General features: G+C 44.2%; 2 protein-coding genes and 1 non-coding gene across 9 annotated transcripts in view; 1 reads left to right on the forward strand and 2 right to left on the reverse strand.

The window, feature by feature from the left end:
- Nucleotides 1-18,693, forward strand: part of LOC123517452 (acid sphingomyelinase-like phosphodiesterase 3b) — a 39,098-nt gene extending 20,405 nt beyond the window's left edge. The window contains exons 1-12 of one of the 6 annotated variants that reach the window (XM_045277512.1): nucleotides 8,303-8,410; nucleotides 12,755-12,863; nucleotides 13,102-13,186; nucleotides 13,541-13,666; nucleotides 14,435-14,585; nucleotides 15,314-15,419; nucleotides 16,031-16,218; nucleotides 16,676-16,780; nucleotides 17,040-17,107; nucleotides 17,301-17,460; nucleotides 17,649-17,798; nucleotides 18,237-18,693. In XM_045277512.1, coding sequence (XP_045133447.1) covers nucleotides 12,782-12,863; nucleotides 13,102-13,186; nucleotides 13,541-13,666; nucleotides 14,435-14,585; nucleotides 15,314-15,419; nucleotides 16,031-16,218; nucleotides 16,676-16,780; nucleotides 17,040-17,107; nucleotides 17,301-17,460; nucleotides 17,649-17,798; nucleotides 18,237-18,449 — 1,434 coding nt within the window. In that variant the 5' untranslated portion in view covers nucleotides 8,303-8,410; nucleotides 12,755-12,781 and the 3' untranslated portion in view covers nucleotides 18,450-18,693. Of the gene's footprint in view, nucleotides 1-8,302; nucleotides 8,411-11,587; nucleotides 11,699-11,810; nucleotides 11,991-12,063; nucleotides 12,165-12,754; nucleotides 12,864-13,101; nucleotides 13,187-13,540; nucleotides 13,667-14,434; nucleotides 14,586-15,313; nucleotides 15,420-16,030; nucleotides 16,219-16,675; nucleotides 16,781-17,039; nucleotides 17,108-17,300; nucleotides 17,461-17,648; nucleotides 17,799-18,236 lie in introns of those variants that run through there. The other 5 variants (XM_045277511.1, XM_045277513.1, XM_045277514.1 and 2 more) reach the window with 5 other exon arrangements.
- Trnat-cgu lies at nucleotides 602-673 on the reverse strand. The gene has a single exon. It is a non-coding gene; the product is annotated as a tRNA-Thr (tRNA).
- Nucleotides 18,368-20,000, reverse strand: part of LOC123517454 (oplophorus-luciferin 2-monooxygenase non-catalytic subunit-like) — a 6,891-nt gene continuing 5,258 nt past the window's right edge. For both annotated transcript variants that reach the window (XM_045277518.1, XM_045277517.1), the window contains exon 4: nucleotides 18,368-18,502. The gene's annotated coding sequence lies outside the window, so the exon portion shown is untranslated. The remainder of the gene's footprint in view (nucleotides 18,503-20,000) is intronic.

Here is a 20,000-nt window from a genome sequence, read left to right on the forward strand (position 1 = left end):
TTATCATCATTATGATTATTATTATTATTATTTTTATTATTATTATTATTATTATTATTATTATTATTATTATCATTATCATTATTCATCATCATCATCATCATCATCATCATCATTATTATTATTATTATTATTATTATTATTATTATTATTATTATTATTATTATTATTATTATTGTTATTATTGTTGCTGTTTTTGTTTTTGTTGTTGTTATGACGACGACGACGACAATGATGATGATGATGATGATGATGATAATTACTATAATTATTATTATTATGTTGCCGTTGTTGTTTGTGATGGAAGAGGTGGCTGTAGCTGTGGCTGTGGCTGTGGCTGTAGCTATAATTGTGGCTGTGGCTGTGTCGGTGGCTGTGGTTTTGTCGGTGGTGGTGGCTGTGGCTGTGTCGGTGGGTGGCGGTGGCGATTTTGCTGGCGCAATTAAAGATAAGAATTATTCTGCAACAAGAAAAATCAAATTAGATTTGTTGATAAAATAAAGCCTAACTTTTGCCTCTCGCACAACAATAAGAAAGAATTTCTCCACAAACACTTGAAAGAATGAACAAAATAAAGGGAGGAAAAAGACCCGTAATTTACTGCCCCCTGTGAGGTTTGAACTCACGACCCCTGGTTTACGAGACCAGTGCTCTACCACTGAGCTAAGGAGGCGCTGGTATGGATTAGAACTAATTTCATAATAGTCTTTGATAAAGGAGGTTGTCCCTCAGCACCAGGCCGAGTCATCCAATCCTGAGAGGCGCGCGTGAAAACAAATGTAGTTCTCTTGCTAAGCGGTCAGTCAAGAAAAAGTTATCGTTACTCTTTTCCCTTCTCTCTCTTTCGTTACAGCGCACATTTCCACTTTTACCGTGCGTACATTTTTTCCCCAGCGCTGTGCAATGGTCACTGACATTTTCCCGACTTTATCTTTTAGCTCCAGGAGGAAGTGGCGAGAGAATTCTCTGCGAGCGAGAGAATGAACAAAAGTGAAAATTAAGTGAAGTGTAAAGAAACAACGTGCTGACTGGAAACGCTATTTTATGACGACTATAAATCATCGTGAAAAGGAGGATAAAAATAGTCTAACGTTTGTTCATCGCGGTGGCTGGCCCCCATCTGGCGGCGCGAGGCTGTGCCGGGAGTGTGAGGGCGAGGGTGAGCGGTAGCGCCAGTGTGTGGGCGGCCTGCCCTGCCTGGCTCTGCCTGAGAGGACAAAGTAATGGGGAATCCCTTTTTCCTGCGTTAAATCAAGAGAAATCTTTGCGCCGGGGAAAAATGTTTCCTTCAAAGAGTAAGGAGAATCTTTCCACCGCAAAATGCAGAGCCAGACATTGCAGGAATTCAGTGGTCATCGATGCCGTCTGTTACAAAGCGTGTCAGGTCAGGTATGGAGGCATGGCTTTGGGGAATGTATTATGCCACAAAATAAGTTTCGGTGTCGCTGCCTACTCACACTTTTAACGAACTCTTCCCTCGATGCCTTCAGACACTTCCCAAACAACTCGCACAACACCGCAACCTTCCGGGCCACTTTCTGACAAGCTGTCAGAACCTGTGTCGGAGTTGTGGTGGCGACGAACAAGGGGGCGGCGCGACATGTGAGTTGAAAACACGCAAAAATAACAAAAAAAATATTAGACGAAAAATTACATTTTATTTGTTTATTTTCTTTGTAATTCGGCGTGTTGTGCAGCAGTTTTTGCATTCTTGAGAAGCAGGAAATGAGGCTCCAGCTCCTGCCCTGCAGGTGGAGAGGCGTCTGAGAGCGGGTTCTCTCAGAAACGCACATTTGAGTAGACTTTATTCCGCGGATCTTTTTCCTTTCCTCGGGCCTTGGAAGAGTTGAAGAGGTCCACGTCATCCACACACTAACTTCCTCCTCCTTATTTGCATGCTGTGTGAAGGACGGCGTGGCGCGCATACGCCTTCCTTCCTCATCCTTACCCTCCCTCCTGCTCGCCAACCTTTCCCTTCCTCTTCCCCACTCCTCCTTCCCCTTGCCTTCCTACCAGTATCCCTCCCTTCTTTTCACTGTCAGGGGAGGAGTATGGTCCCACAGCCCAACGCAGACGTGTGAACGACACAGTGAGACGAGAGAATCTGAAAATTAACACGAGTTACTGAGGATCTCTGAGTTCTGGTTGGCCTGAACGAACTAGCCAAGGATGAGTGGCAGTGCTGCTCCATGGCGCTTCAGGGAGAGAGAGGGAAGGAAGGCAGACAGGAGCAATTCTCTGCAATAACAATATACATAACTGAAACTACGCGAATCCTTCTCGCGGTGCCATCATTGGGAAGAAGGTAACTCATAGAATTCTGTTGACAAGTGTGACTTTCTGTATTTTTGTTTTTATTATTATTATTATTGTTGTTGTTGTTGTTATTATTATTATTATTATTATTATTATTATTATTATTATTATAATTACTATTGTTATTATTTTTATTTTTATTATTATTGTTGTCATTATTATTATTATCATTATTATTTTTATCTCTGAAAAAGTAGGCTGAAATTATGAGAATATATGAACATGTTTGGTTTGATGCTGCTTTTAGTAGCCATATACGTAGAAGGAAAATAAAGAAAAGGAAGTGCCATGCCATGTTTCTTATTGGGCCTTAAAGTAATCTTTAACGGACAAGTCAAACACGTACTGTTGCCATGGCATCATCAGAGACAACGTGACAGTCTCTCCGCTGCCTCCAAGAATGACGAGCTATTGGGGTCTTGGCTGGCAGGAAATCTGAACACCGCATCGCAGCAGACTGGCACAGTGATGACAGCTGGTGTCACTCACCTGGCCGGCGGGCAGAATGGAGCGACCTTGCGTTAAGTCATGCAGCCAACAACCCATGCACGTTCATCTAAACCACCCAGTTCGCTGCTCGCTCTTGTCCGCCCAGTGTTCTCTGCTGGACTGCTGACAAGAAATGGGGAGCGCATTGGCCCGATTTGTCATGCCTCACTTTTGTCTTAATTTAATTTATACGTATTTATTTATTTATTTATTTATTTTATTCTATTTTACTGTTTTTATTTATTCTTTGTATAATGGAACCGATATACCTATAATGTAAATACTTGTTAGTAACGAAGAAAACTAAAGATATTCTCAAGTTGCTCTCTGATTTAACTCCTACGCTTCCCTAAAATTCGATCATAACAGCTCTCACATTAGTAATGTTGTCACATTTTTTTGTTATGAACATTATAAGCATTTTTTGGTGCCCCCGCACACTCAGGATATGAAAACAGATTGTGCAGTGAGGAGTAAAGCACGCCTGTCATTTACATATCCTTCCTCCCATTCCCCACAAGGTGGTGAGTGGACCAGGGGAGGGAATGTCTCAGTCCTGATCTGTCTAAAGATTAAATATCACCACACCATGGATAATGGAACCATATGTGGAAGTGAATTTTATCCGAGAAGTTGTGTGTTGGCCAGGGCTGCCTGGAACACTGACAGCAGCGGTGTTACTGCCGGCCGGTTATGGCCTCGCTGGACCTCATCATTGTGAGGGCGCCAGCGGTAATAGCCGCCATAACACCACGCAGTCACATCTAAACACCACTATTCATTAGTAGAACTGCACTTCGTCCCACTGACATGTACCGTACAGGAGCAGCAATCTTGAGCACCCAGCAGTGGTATCGGTGTGGAGTGAAGCAGCTGCACCTACACTCGAAGATTATCTTGTGTGGTGTGGCTATCAATGTTCAGACTCAACAGAAGAATGCATGGACCTCGTTGTGTACACCTCATACAAGTATACAAGATTGTACTTTATTATTGTTATGCTGCTTTCTTGTTTGGTAATCTGATTATCTGATACAGTGCCACGTGTTGGAATCTTGCTTGTTCTTGATCATTTCGACGCCACCGTCGCTGCTGTTGTTTATGTATATGTGTTTGTGTGTGTATGTGTGACGTTTCTGCAAAATATAAAGTAAAAATACACCCATTCTTTTGGGTTGGTATGGCTCAGTGTTACCTTCCAAGTGTTACTTGCAGGCAACCTTTTGCACACTTGTTTATTGTAGAAGCAGCGCTTTAAGGCAGATTTTGGTACTGTCCTCTTAAAGCTTATTTGCCTTATCTGGTGCTCTTTGCAATCGGATGTCACTACCAATTAGTTGTGTGTGTGTGTGTGTGTGCGCGCGCGCACTACAATAAACCGTGCAGCAAAAATGTTAATTCACGTTGTGTTCCTGTCATCAGAGGTGTTGTGTGTTGTATAGTTTTCATTGTGTACTCGTTGGTGGCGCGAACAGCTAATGTGTGCATATCGTCACGTATGTAGTATGCATTTTATTCAGAAATCGCATGTAATATATCCGTCTTAACTGAGTTAGAAGGGATCCTCACTGGTACTCGGTTTTAGTTGGAAAGAGCCTAGCTGTCATTAGTATTGGGAAGAGGCGCTGCATTCAGTCAATCTTCATACAAAGGCTAACAAAAATGGACTAAAATTAAATAACTGGCGAGGCTTACATACAACATCTCCATTATCGTGTTGTAAAGTATTCCATCCCCTCCAAGTTACTTGCGCACTTGGTATCTTTTCGTGAAGGACTCCGTTTCCCTGTCTCGATAAATCACCTCATTTACTCGCAGCCGTGATAGGGCGGCCGGGAGATAGGAGTAAGTGGTTTACTCGTTATCAGCAATGAATCAGTGATAACATGGGCGAGAGAGACGTGGGAGACAAAAACATTTCCGCAGTAAATGAAATGTGTCGAGGGGAAGTTGCAGTGAACGTAATATTGTATTCGGTGAAGTGAAATTAGTCTTCATGAATTTCTTCTTTCTTGATGACTGAGAGAATTGCAAAACATATGACGAGTCTTCAACACACGCCCTTACCATAGCTGTAGTGCACCACCACACCAACACATCCCATACATACACCTACAGCAATACTGGCACTTCAAACAAAACCAAATGATACTCGTCAAAAACAACCACATCACCATCCTCGATAACAGACACCACCACCACCACCACCACCACAGCAACAGACCGCGGCGGCAGCTACGCGCGGTCCCACAGGAAGTCAACCAATTTCCTGGCGGGGGTCCGAGGCAAAGTTTGATCATTACAGAGGTGTTGGCTGCAGGTAATTAAAAAAAGGTATTTGCATGATAATGAACTGGGTGTTAGAGGGAGTGGGAGGTTACGACTAATTACCGCAGGTGCGACGGGATTTTTCTTTTTTTCCTTTTTTTTCACACTTTTAATTCATTTGCACGTTTTTCTCCTCACGCCCTTCGCTGCTTCCTCGTGGCGGTGTGGAGTGTGCACTGCCTTCCTTGCACTACCATCCGACCGTGATCCTTCAAAAATGTTTTCTTATTTGTTCTCTCTCTCTCTCTCTCTCTCTCTCTCTCTCTCTCTCTCTCTCTCTCTCTCTCTCTCTCTCTCTCTCTCTCTCTCTCTCTCTCTCTCTCTCTCTCTCTCTCTCTCTCTCTCTCTCTCTCTCTCTCTCTCTCTCTCTCACACACACACACACACACACACACACACACACACACACACACACACACACACACACACACACACACACACACACACACACGCACGTACGTTTATCAGCCGAAGAGAACCTCTTATCCCTTCTGAAGCTGTAAATCCCACTTCCTCATTCCGCGCCTGGACTCCTTGGTCGGCCCTTTAATCCTGGTCACGCGGGACGCCCCAGTCGGGTCGAAGTGTGATCCCTGGGTCGTGGGCAGGCATGAGGACATCCTGCTAAGGTGTTGTGAGGCAGGCTCTTGATCACCAGGGTCTGGGGACTCCAGGCCGTGCAGGGTAATGCAGACATCGTCGAGCTGCGTTGCTTAGATGTTTACTCGACCAGCTGAAACAACACAACTCCCAGGCTCTCCCTCCTCCCTTTCCCCAATCCCCCACCACCTCTCAACATTTCCTTTAGTGTGCCAGGTCGCAGTTACAAGGCCCGACGAGGGTGCTTCAGGATGACAATAGGCTGGTGCGGCCTGCACCGTCTTAGTTGGTGGGGAGTTGCTATGGTTGCCTGGGAAGATGATGACCAGATCACTGATAACTGAGAGAGGTAGTTGCAACGACAAATTGTAATTAATTAAATTCAATAGTCACAACGTAACATAATATACGCGAAACGTGAATTCACTCTTGTTCCCAAAATGAGGAGAGTTTGTTTAATGCTCTCATCATTACTGCAGACGCCTCCACTCAAGCCTCGGCAGTCAACAATTTGAGAGCAGCAACCAGAGCATCATCAAATTGCGAGGTAAATTTACTCGCTAATCCTCAGCAACGCGTCATTACTGCCAGTTTTGTCGTCCAGGAACAGAGGCGCCGCGGGGTGTTGACGGCAACCCGTCTCTAGCAGCGTCTCCATGTCGCGACACTTCTACGTCAGCACCTTAGCGCTGCAGAATGACGCATCCACTATCTTAATCTCTCTGTATCCAGATTAGTAGTTCTCTCGACAAGAATCGCCTCTAAGCTGTCTTTTCCTCATTTTCTTATACTCAACCTCTTTTTACCAGCGCTTGATATTCTTTGCTTCATGCCTTTTAAAATTATTCTTTCTGACATACTCGTATGTTAGATTTTAACCCCTTGAGTACCATGACGCGTTTCCATATTTATTCTGTTTATTATCTGGTGATTTTATACAGCTTCAGGAACTTATTAGGGGGATTAAAGTAGTGAAGACTCTGGCCATTAATCTTCTGACCTCCATAGACCATTTCTAATGTCAATAGAATGGTCAAATCGTACACAAATCTCAAGGTAAAAATGTGTCCCCGTATTGAAAGGGTTAAAGGTTTGCTATAGTTCTTATCAGTATCCGCCACACGGTAAGTTTTTTTCACCTCTGATAACAAAGTAGCAGGTAGTAGGCAAGTTGTATTGGTGTCCCCACTGACACGGGGGATTGCTAGCGCGGACACGTCATGTCGCAGGGAATTAGTCAAGTCTTGGGGGCTTCGCGACACCACCTGGAGCCTTCTTTCTTTATGTTCTTTTCTTTTATCTCTGTTGTCGCGTAAAGTTCAACAATCCCATTTTCTCCTATATACAAAGTGTAAAGTTTAGTGATGTATTCAAAACATTAACTGTGATGATTTCAGTGAACTCTACAAAACTATATGTACAGTACATTACATATGGACAAGTCAATGAAGAGAAGGTTTAGATACGCTGCAGCAGGCGGCCACTGCAGGAGGCGTGGTGTTACCTCTTGGAATAGCCAGCTTGAGGCGGGAGAGAGCCACTGACTAACGATCAGATATTAAAGTCATTATTCAGCACTGGCGCCTGACACGTGACACCGGCTGAGCCAATCACTGACACCAGCAGGAGTCCTCCGGCACGTTATTGGCAATCAGGCTCCCAGAGGGCCTGCACTCTGCTCTGATCTGACACTGGGTCGCAGAGTCAGACAACGGTGCCTCGCCACGCCTCACAGTGCACGGAGCTAGGGGTTTGACATCCTTGCCCTCACTCTCCTCTCGTTTTTTTTTTTTTTTTTTTTTTTTAGGATGTGTATCTTATCTTTCTCTGGACCTTGACACCAGTGATTATGCCACGAGTAAGCACACATTCATGTAACCTTCAGTGAATTATGCCTGTTGTTTACTCTCTCTCTCTCTCTCTCTCTCTCTCTCTCTCTCTCTCTCTCTCTCTCTCTCTCTCTCTCTCTCTCTCTCTCTCTCTCTCTCTCTCTCTCTCTCTCTCTCTCTCTCTCTCTCTCTCTCTCTCTCTCTCTCTCTCTCTCTCTCTCTCTCTCTCTCTCTCTCTCTCTCTCTCTCTCTCTCTCTCTCTCTCTCTCTCTCTCTCTCTCTCTCTCTCTCTCTCTCTCTCTCTCTCTCTCTCTCTCTCTCTCTCTCTCTCTCTCTCTTTTGCACGAGTTCGGTCCGCTGGGCGAGGGTCGGAGCCGCGTCAAGGGAAAGGGAACCTGCAGCTCATGCCTTGGTGAGTGTGTTGCTGGGATTTGATCAACAGTCCAACAAAAAAGTTAGCGAGTGTGTTTAGCTGTGTAGGTGAGCGTTTTGTTGACAGCGAGCATTTTGTGATGTAGGAAAGCGTTTTGTTTGTTGTGCTGCCACCTGTCGTACCACCACCACCACCACCACCACCACCACCACCACCACCACCACTACTACCACTACTACTAATAATAATAATAATACTAATACTAATACTAATACAGTTATCGCCACGCCTCATTTCAGAACATTTAATTTGTCATTTGATGTCGTGTGATAATGGAGATGTCCGAGATAACATTGCTGAGACATTTCGTTATCGTTAAAAAGAAGTAGTGCTCCACTGATCTTCAACACACCTGCTACTGCTACTGCTGCTGCCGCCTCTGTGACCAAATTTGTCCGTTGCAGCAGAGACAGACGTACGTAGGAAGCAGTGAAGGGCGAGTGTTTTCTACCTTAACCTCTTTAATGCTATAGGACACATTTTTACCTCGAGATTTATATACGATTATACGATTTTCTTGACATTAGGATGGGTCTTTGGAGGTCTTCACTATTTAAATCCTCACATGAGTTTCCGAAGCTGTATAAAACCACAATATCGTAAGCAAAATGAATATGGAAACGCGTCATGGTACTCAAGTGTTTATGTAGCTAGCGATACAATTCGAGTACTTCATTTACCTATTGCATTAAGGGAAATTAAGTAGCGTGGTGTTCAGTGGGAGATTCAGAGGAGAGAGGAAAGCGGTGCGTCATGAGCCATTGATTAGGATCGTTTAGCCTCCTAGATTCTTATTTTGAAGCGAATACAACTATTTTGTTTGTACCATTTCCTGTATTAAAGGTGAATGTAAGTGACGCCTCGAACGATCTGTATAAGCAAATTTTCCGTGTAGGCTTCTGTTTAGTGTAATGGTCCACGTAATCACACACACACACACACACACACACACACACACACACACACACACACACACACACACACACACACACACACACACACACACACACACACACACACACACTTTACTGATCGCGTAATACAATGAAGTGAAGAGTCAACATATGCTCCCTCCTTGTACTGTCTCCCTTTTAATGACGCACACACCTTCCCTAATTAATGTTTTGATTCGCAATATTGCTGCATTGGCTGTTTTGCGTACACATGATTGCCTTCCATTGAAACAAACTCCGTCACCATCCTTCATCAGCTCCATTGTTTCTTTTTCTATTTTCTTCCATTTCACTTAAACTGCCTTCAGGGTACATGTGTTGTTGTCTTTGCTGCTTGTTAAGTACTGTGTCAGATTAAATAAAGTGTGTGTAATTCACCACGGTCGTCTGCTGGTCACCCAGCCAGTCTTCCCCATTACGGAGCGAGCTCAGACCTCATTGACCGATCTTCAGGTAGGACTGAGACCACAACACGCTCAACACACCGGGAAAGCGAGGCCACAACCCCTCGAGTTACATCCCGTGCCTATTTACTGCTAGGTGAACAGGGGCTAAACATTAAGAGGCTTGCTCATTTGCCTCGCCGCTTTCCAGGACTCGAACCCGGGCCCTCTCGATTGTGAGTCGAGCGTGCTAACCACTACACTACGCGGTGTGTGTTTGTGTGTGTGTGTGTGTGTGTGTGTGTGTGTGTGTGTGTGTGTGTGTTTAGGAATACAGTAATCTAGAATAAAGAGACCATGAGAGTGATTAATCCTGCATGGTGTGCTTGACTGGATTGAAGCAGCCCATTTCTTTATAGTGTTACGTCTCGAGTGGGTCCATTGAGGGAGAAGGTAAGGCTGTTGCTACATGCAAAGCACAGATAACATTACAGGGACATGATTAGCATCTTTCCCAACACACTAAGGTATTATCTTGTTTCTTCAAGGAGAATCTGAGCATTGTTGACGATAATCATCTAATTATCGTGTCCATGTTTATATAATCATCATTATGTCCCTTTGTTCACCTCATCACCGCATTACACTACACCACTACCACCACCACCACTCGCGCAGCAACGGTCAGGTTCCGCTGCGCCGAGGTGAGGCCACAGCTGAGTAACGGGACGCCTTGTTCCACACAGACCTTCGTACCCTTTCTTACTGTAGCAGCGATGTTAAGGCGGTGCTCAGAGATAGCTTCCTCCCTGTCCCTCTTTACTCCCCTTCACACACACACACACACACACACACACACACACACACACACACACACACACACACACACACACACACACACACACACACACACACTTGAGTGTTGCTGATACTGTTTCGTGTCAGTATCTCGCGATCGACCTGTTTAGATACACAGCGGTAATTTACTTGTCAGTTGAGTCGCCAGGGATGCTGTGATGCTCGGAGTCCTTCCGTTTTTTTTTTTTTTTTTTTTTTTTTTTCTTAAATGTCACTTCTTGTCAATGCTGAACTGGTAAAATTAATGACATTCTTGCTTCATCATCATTATCATCATCTCTTTCTTTCTCAACCTAAGTATGTGTAATGGTAATGTACAGAAACTGACTACGTACGCAGCAATTTGATGTATATTGTTTCGAAAACCTTTAGAGTTGAAGCAAATTACTTCGATCAGAATACTTTCACAGGCTCCTTTCAAGTGGTAAGACAATGTTAACTATATTAGTGACTCGTCGCTGTGGGAATCACGTGAAAGGGCAGGAAAATGATGTAGCACAGTGATGAAGGGACAAGAGAAGCACGGCTGCGCTAGGTATTCTTCGAAGTGAATCAAACGAATTAACAGTGTCGTCTAGCTTGGGTGGTGATACTGATAAGAGCATATGATTCGCCACCTTACATAATATCCTGTATGACTTTGTAATGCTGCTTACTCTTTTAATCCATATAATCCTTCAGATTTCTGCCATATAAGATGCAAAGTGTAGCCGTAGAACGATAGATAATTAGCAGGTAATTCTTCTCACTAGGTCAGCACTGAGCCTGCCTGCGACTTTGCATAGACATCAGCAAGCCAGTCTGGAAATAAACGTCAGAGGCGAACACTCCTCTGGCTAAGTGGATGTGCGTTGGTGGAGAGGACAGGCCAGACAGCGGGAAGTCAGGCGTAAACTGTCTTTGGAATTAAGAAGAATAATATGAAAATTAGGTTGATTCAGCGTTGTTCGATTTGCACCTCTTTTCTCTCTTGCTCATTTCTCCGATTGAATTATTATTCTTTCATGCTTTAAAAAATGTTGGTACCCTTTTGAATGAGTTAACATTACTGTATACGGTTATTTGCTGTTAAATATGGTTGTAGCCGCCTGAAGATTACACATATGCATCTTAAAGGAAACACGTTAGTGGTGCAATATCATTACCATCATGACTCACTTGTAAAATTTCACGATCGTTGTGATTTTCTGCGCAATATGCTCGGAAAAAAAATATTGTGTAGAATTCTTTACAGTCCCAAATAGCCTGGTGTTGGATATCAGAGGGGGATGGAAAATTGCCTGCATTCGGCCTGAGTAATTGCTTCATCGATGGCAAGTCCCCCGCGGCTGGTGCCTAGCGTCGCCTGAAGCGTCGCCTGCTGCTTAGTGACGCCATATCCCGGATGCTCGTCGGGAATGAGTTGTGAAAATAATGTTCAGTGTGTTACCAGTTAGTATAAGCAGAGGTTTACGTATCAGCGGCACCAGTGAGACAGCCGGCATTTCTCTTAGTGAGCTTTAAAAGACAGTAAGATGGAGGAAGTACTTCGCCCCTGACCTCTTGTGACGCAGTGTGGAGTGCCCATACTAATAACGCATGGGTCTGTTAGTGCCCATAATATATTCAACAGCTGTTTAGGATATTCAAAGAAATTTAGTGTCTAGATTTCCTGACAACTAAGTTTTAATCACGTTATTCAAGAGCCGCATATAGTTCATAAATAAGAAAATAATTGAGTTCATATTGGAGCATTACGCTGGCTGTCAGGTGTTTCTCGCAACCTGCCAGGTGTGTGGCCTTGGCCGCTCCCCAACCGGCGGTGAGGCAATCCTGTATGTGTGTGTGTGTGTGTGTGTGTGTGTGTGTGTGTGTGTGTGTGTGTGTGTGTGTGTGTGTGTGTGTGTGTTTATTTGGGTCACACTCACTTCGCCTCGCCTCGCCACGCCACAGTCACTTCTTGTTTGATGTTACAACTGTCAATAACGAAACAAAAGTAAGAAAATAATTCACTGGTGTTAGTTACGACAGGTGTGGCTTAGTGTTGCCGCATCATTATTTCCGTGTTTGTGCTTGGGTTAAACCCATTCATTAAGATAAATGACTTGAAAATGAAACAAAGTCTTCCTAATGTTGAGCAAATTAGCTTGTAGTAATTGGCTCAGCCTGTGAATTTTACATTCAGTTGAAGCAACTCTGATGTGGTTTATAGAGATAATGTGCTTCAAGGTCTGGACTGGCAGGGCTGCTGCTGCCTGGCTGGCTGTGCTACGCGTCTCCGCACACCCCGGCCGTCACGCAGCTTGCCATTACACAAACCTCTCATATCTCAAGATGCTCTTGTGATTACAGATTGTTATTCTTATTTGTCTTTTTTTTTTATGACTTTCCATTCTTATTCATGAAAACTTATCAGACATGGAACGCGTTCATTGTCAAATCAAATTTTTGATTCTCCATCGGACACCTGTATTTCTCTTTCACTATACTATGTTTGCACTTTCACTGTGTTCCTAGATGTTCATGGTGAGGCTTAAAATAAAAGTTTGACAAGCATATTGCAAACGTATAACTTTTACTTCACAGAGAAGAACTGCGAGGGTTGGAGTTGTGATGTTACTGGTGGCCAGGACAGTGGCGGTGGTGGTGGTGGTGGTGCTGGCCGGCCACCCTCACACCGTTGAGGCCAAGATCGGTGAGTGTCGCCGCTACACCCTTGATTGAAAGGATTAGTATCGCTGCAAAAATGTTAATGAGCCATTTCCATGTGGTTTTATTTCCAGACATACATATTCTAGGAACCGTTTTTACTGTCGCATTTTGCTTCCCTTTTTGGTTAGTTTTATCATATCTTTTAATTAGTTTTATAATTTTGCCAAATCATTATTTCACCCATGGGTAGTAGTGGTATCAATCAGGTTTCCTTCACCCAGGGACGTTCTGGCACGTGACGGACTTCCACTATGACCTTAACTACACCACGAGCGGCGACCCGAAGAGGATGTGCTGGGACACCAGGTGAGTAGCTGCCCTGCACCCGACGCTGACCCTGGCCAGCTCCTCCCCTCGCCCAGCAAGCTTTGCCATAACAGATCAATAGTGACTGTTAGATCGACTACTCTCACATACATACATATATACATACATACATATATAAACATATACTACTAGTACATACGCAGGGCATGCACCAGTTAATATGTGCCTGTGTCATGTCTGTTTGCCTCCCTTCAGTCGGAACCAAGCAAGGCTCACCTGCATGTCCTGATTTATCGGTTATCGTGGTGTCATATTTATTGTTGTATTTCCACATATAGCTGCTATCCTCCCCCTCCCCCCCTCCCCCCATCTCTCTCTCATGTGTCCCTGCAGATTTTCGTCCGGAAGCGTGGGTGAATTCGGCGACTATGATTGTGATGCACCTTTTCCCCTTCTGACCTCCGCTGTGGACGCCATGAAGAAGTTTGACGGTGAACCGGACTTTATTCTATGGACTGGGTGAGTTTTCCTTTCTTTGTAACGTTTGTGTAGTTTTTATTATTATTTTTATTTATTTTTTTTTTTATTAATTTATTTTTATTTTATTTATTTATTTTTTTTTTTTTTTCTGTGTGTTTAACTCTTTGTTTGTCTGTCTCTTAGTTTATCTGTCTATTTGTCTCTCTGTGTGTCTGCTTGTCTGCTTGTTGTCCTCTGTGTGTACGTCAGGCAGCTGTGCCAACAGTAATACTCCAGGGAAATCAGTGGCTCAGTCCCAGTCCTGCTGACGAGGGACTGATTGTTTTGGTGTGAACCTGCGGCGCCGCTCGCCTGTCACTCGCTGTTTTCAGTATGCACACAACGCTGCCGCGTGTGAAGGAGTGCATACGCTAAAACAGAATAAGTGTTACCAGACTTTTCAAGTTTAGCTGGGAATTTATTTTGCTTCATTAACGATTAACTTTTGTATGTGTGCCAATTATCTTCACGCCTGTAAGAGCGTATAGTTCTTCAAACCGTGGTACAGTGGAACCATGCGTGCTTTGGGATCCGAGGGGTCTGCAAGCGCACGGGTTCGAATCCTGTCCACGGTTCGAGTGTAGGTTGGGCTTCCTCACTCGGGGCAACGGTTTCCTAACGGGTGGGCTTTGAGATAGGAGGTACCCCAAAAAGTATTCCCTTTAGCCCATAAATTCCCGTGAAAAGCACACATGGTATAAAAAAAAAAAAAAACGAGCTATTGAAGCTACTGACAGCAGTGTTGGTACCACTATTGTTCTCCCCAAGGGATGACACCGCGCACGTCTCCAATGATTACTTTAGCACCGAGGTGGTTGTGAACATCGTGACCAACCTCACCAACCTCATCGCCAGCCGCTTTCCGAACACCCCGGTCTTTCCTGTCCTGGGCAACCACGATTACTACCCAAAGAACCAGGTGAGGCCCGGTCTTCATACCTTACTCCCACATCATAAAACTGCGTAGGAAAATATGAAATAAGATGAAATATAAGTAAACTATATATTAGAGGCCTAGAAACGAGTGCCGTTGAGTTCCATTGCCCTACCATTCTCTGGAGATATTGGAACATGAGTGTACTACTGGTATACTCTGTTTAGATAATCGTCACGGCAGTTTTATCCCTTGAACTCACGCTAGCATGGTAGCACTGCCAGTGATTGATGCTTTCATTCACTGATTCCTCTGCTTTTGTTCCTTCTTGTTTTGAAACCAGCAGTAAACTCCGGTATATTTCTATTAAACATTTAATCATAAGATACAGGATGATTAAGATAAAAGTAGTACGCTGTGTTAAATTATATAATGCTATTGATGACGATTATGTAAATTTTGCCGCGAGGTTTAAAGCAAAGCGAGAATTTGTTGAGCAATCACCGAGAGAATCAGTAAGCGACAGTGTTGGCGTCCCCGCTGGTGGCAAAATTGTTATGACTTTTTGGTGAGACAGAACATGTTGCCATTCATCACCTGTTTATAAATGTGCGAGAAGCTAATTAACAGAAACACGAAAAGTTTATTTTAAAATTCGTAAAGTGCTGTCGGTTATACTAATCTCTGTATATACTTATTGGTTTTCTTATTACCGCTTCATGTTAGTTAGCAATGGTCAGCCTGTGTACATCAGTGGTCCTCTACTCTTTTAGATGCCGGTGGGTCCAAATCGTCTACAATCAGAAGTGGCCGATCTATGGAAGAAATGGTTTCAGCAGCTCCAGGGACATGGAGACGTGTACAACAGCTTCCATTCCAGTAAGTGCTCGTGCGTTACCTCGTCTCTAGGCGGAGGGAATGCTAGGGATACCTTGCTGTCCTGTGTGCCAGTGTCGCTCACCATACTGCTTCACCCTCCTCCTTCATGAGCGAGCAGCATGCAAGCCTGTACTAAGTATCAGACTTTTATATCTCGTTATTGCGACAAGTGGTACAGTGGAACCATACGTGCTTTGGGGTCCGAGGGGTCTCCAAGCGCACGGGTTTGAATCCTGTCCACGGTCCGAGTGTAGGTTGGGCTTCCTCACTCGGGGCAGCGGTTTCCTAACGGGTGGGCTTTGAGATAGGAGGTACCCCAAAAAGTATCCCCTTTAACCCATAAATTCCCGTGAAAAGCCTACATGGTATAAATAAAAAAAAAAAAAGTAGTTTTCTAAATTTTTCTAGTGTTAAGAGAGAGAGAGAGAGAGAGAGAGAGAGAGAGAGAGAGAGAGAGAGAGAAAGCCATGTGTCTTGTTTATAACACATTAAAATGTTTAAAGTTTCTTGATAATGCATGACAGCGACCATTATCGTTCCTAGTTAACGGTAGCTGTGTTAGAAAGCTTCACATGTTGCTTCACATTAATGAGGGAATCCCGTCGGTGCAGGTGGGCGGTACGCGGCGGACGTGCCGGGAAGCAACGTGACGATGGTGGCACTCAACACGCTCATCTGGTATAAGAGTAACAATGAGACTGCCTTGCTGCCCGACACCACCTCTGACGGCCTGGACCCGGATGGCCAGTTCACTTGGGCCGATAGTCTCCTTAAAGATCTGGCGAAGAAGAATCGCAGGGTGAGTGGTGATCCAGCGCCCCTCGTGAGTGGCGTGTGACCAGCTACCGTCTGTCACGCACATCGGCGACGAGAGAAATTCATCACATTTAATCTTATAAGGGAGGAAGAGTATCCGAGCAACCATTTGTTTTTTTCTAGGGTGTGGAAAAGGAAGAAGAGTCAATGGTATGAGATGATATCGTAAAGTTACACATGTATTGCTGGATGTTTTCAACGTTGTAAATGAAAACCATCAAAGAGCGTGTCGCGTAGAGAACACACGGAGGAGGCCAAGCTACCCCAGGCACAGTGTGTATTTCTCACCGATTTATCTGAATGCCGACTTTCACTGTTGTTGCGACCCAAGATAGGAAACATTGTAGCATAAATGAAGGTTACTCTCGCATTAATAGAAAACTAATACATATATAATTAATGTCAGGGATTGACAGTATTGACTAACTTTGGTGTTTCAGGTGTACTTGGTGGGACACATTCCCCCTGGAACCTTTGAACGGTACCAGCAGAAGCGGAAAGGTTTCCACTGGTACCAGCCACGATACAACGATCGTTTCACTCAGGTAGTGTGACGCCCTTGTCTGTCTATGCACGTGACCTCAGTGCTGTGTCACGTACCAGTGTTTTATAAGCTTAGAGAAAGGAGTTTTGACTTCGGTTCCATATTGTAAAGGCAGTCTAATTGTCGTAAATATGTACACCATCTGCGCTGCTTGGTGGACAGTAAAAGTAGAACCTGGAGATAGGGACTGTTATGTTTTTTTGATCATTAATAACTGTTCATGCTGAGCTCTCTCTTCACAATTCTACCATTCCTTGCAGCTAGTGCAGCAACACGCCCACGTGATAGAGGCTCAGTTTTTCGCCCACCATCACACAGACTCTTTCAGGTGAATTTCTTTATGGACTAGAGCAAATTGGTGAATGAATAGATGAGGCGGCTGTCAGACTGAATAATTACTCGTAACAGTCATGTTGATATCATGTTACCGTAATTCACGAAAATGAACTTTTTTCGGTAAAGCTTTCCACTCATATAAATGTACAATGTATTTTGTCAAGCAATTTGAAATATTTCACTAGGCTGTTCTTTGAGGAAGAAAAGAACCAAGAACAACGAATACCCGTATCGTACCAGCTGCTGAGTCCAGGAGTCACACCATGGCGCTCCACCCTTTCTGAGGAGACTGGCGCCAACAATCCAGGCATCAGATTGGTCCATTACAATACCACAACTGGCAAGGTTAGTGACACTAGTCCGCGGCCTCACACACCGGTGATCTGCTCCCTGATGTTGTCTCATACTTCAGATGTCCTTTCACTTTCCCTTTGAAGTCCCGAAAGCTGCGTCTTGCCAGCCACTTTCACGACACTCCCCTCTCTTTAGTCAATCAAAATCATGCCATCAGGACTTCCTTACATGTGCCGCAGGTGGTGGACGTGTCGACCTATTACCTCAATCTGTCTGCAGCCAATCTTGAGGGCCGCGCTGAGTGGCACCTCGAGTACAACTTCTCATCCACGTATAACTTGAAGTCAGTCAGTCCTGTCGCCTTGTACGAGGTTGCCAAGACCATGAAGGTGCGTCTATTCCTGCACTTTATTGGGAGTGTTTCACATTATTACTTTCCTATTGCAACACTGCAAGCTTAGTGTATTAACTTACATATTCGGATGCATTACAACATGCCTTACATCAAAACATAGCATGGCCATGACATCAGCAAACCATCGTGTGAATTTGGAATCTGGATTATGATTTACTTCCCTCAAAATACAACTTGTCGTTTGACTGACATGCAGAAACGCTAACATTTTCTGAGTCACATAGGATAACCTGGAGAAGTTGGCAGAGACTTTTTGCATGTTTATTAATACATAAACATATATTTCAATTTTGCAGTATGAGTAGAGTAAGCGAGAAATAGAGTAAAAAAAAAGTTTTCAAGTAAATAGATTTCTGTGCAAAATCTTTAAGAAGCAAACAGGTTTGTTTAACACTCTTCTCAACCCTTGCAGGCAAACAGGACTCTGTTCGATCTGTACTACCGAGCTAATACCGTGGGGCTTGAGGACCCTGAGAAGTGCACCGAAAAGTGCCGCCTGCTGCACTGGTGTGCCATCACCGAGATTAACTATTCTCGCTTTTATGACTGCAACAACGGCGTCAGACTCTCTTGGCGGGCCGCCCTCGGTGTGGTGGCCTCTGTCCTAGTGCTGGTGGTCCGCTAGTCACCCAGGCTGTGATGTCAAGATATCGTGTTTCGAGACGCTGCGATCAATATCTGTGGTGAGATTAGTGTACGTACATCTTAGCAATTTGTTACTGATATCCATATATGCATACATAGACGAACGTGTGTGTGTGTGTGTATGTGTGTGTGTGTGTGTGTGTGTGTGTGTGTGTGTGTGTGTGTGTGTGTGTGTGTGTGTGTGTGTATTACGTTATGTTAAAATTAAAACCATATTCACTATATTGGTGTTCGTTTTTGACAAGCCTTTGTCACGCCGGTGTGTTGCATTGTGCGGCATCTGTAAGGCCAACAGAAACCTTTTCGATTTCCACTTCAAGTTACCTTGCAAGCAAATAAATAATTCTCTCTCTCTCTCTCTCTCTCTCTCTCTCTCTCTCTCTCTCTCTCTCTCTCTCTCTCTCTCTCTCTCTCTCTCTCTCTCTCTCTCTCTCTCTCTCTCTCTCTCTCTCCACCAAAGACATTTTCATGTTAAAGTAATTGCTCCATATATAACAAAAGATCCCTAGGGACGAGAGAATTGTCCAATCAAACTACAGTTAATGTTTGCATGAAGATCTTTTTAGCATCATGTTTTGGTTGGCATGTGCATGTCTTTGATGAATCGATGGTGAAGTGGTAAAGTTGTGATGTGGTGTTTGCTCCTTTGATAACTGATCCAACTTCGATCTTCAAATTTCTTCACCACCACCACCACCACCACCACCCCATGTATTCTCCATCAATAAGCTCTTCGACGTGCAATGCCTCGAGATGTTAAGGTTTCGTAACACACAAGGCAAAACACGTAACCCTCACCACCCTCCCTCCAACCCACCTCCACCTTCGCCCCGCCACACCCCTCACCCATATGGCAACCCTTCCCTTGCCCCTTCACCATCCCTGCCACACCACTCACGCTGCTCGCCACCCCCTTGCCGCTAAGAAACCGCTGGAGTGGCTGTCAGGACCTTCCAATATCTTAGGCTCAACGAACGACTTAACAGCCTTTTGATGTCCCTTGTCCCGCCTCTCTAATGGCCATTAACTCCTCGTTTACACATCCAGCCCGTAGTAATAGCATGCCACGTACCACCAAGGCCGTGTCCATCCGCAGACTTGGGGAAGTACACGCGCCAAGTTCTGCGTGTAACGAAATTTCCAGTAGCTGTCAAAACATGATGCTCTTAAATTTCAGACAAAGCATGGAAAGGAAGTCAGTGAGAAAGTAGCTGACAGAAGAACATACACTTTCTCCTCCCTCTCCAGTAATAATGCTCATGAAGTATGTTTTGGCTTTGGAAGAGGATGATAAGAGTGGACACAGGAGCGTGGAGAACTAATCCAGTGTAAGGTAACTAGTGAGATTGATTTTGTATTAAGCAGCAATGTTACATATCCACGTTTTTTTTTTTTTTTTTTTTTTTTCCACTCACCGTCCAGAAATCAATAAAATGAATTATTATAATTCGACTTTAGTTTTGCTCTTAATGTATTTTACCCTGAAGAAACAACGAAAATCTAAAGCCCTGTACACCAAGGAACATTGCAA

This window comes from Portunus trituberculatus, chromosome 42, assembly GCF_017591435.1.
Source record: "Portunus trituberculatus isolate SZX2019 chromosome 42, ASM1759143v1, whole genome shotgun sequence".
Classification (NCBI taxonomy): domain Eukaryota; kingdom Metazoa; phylum Arthropoda; class Malacostraca; order Decapoda; family Portunidae; genus Portunus; species Portunus trituberculatus.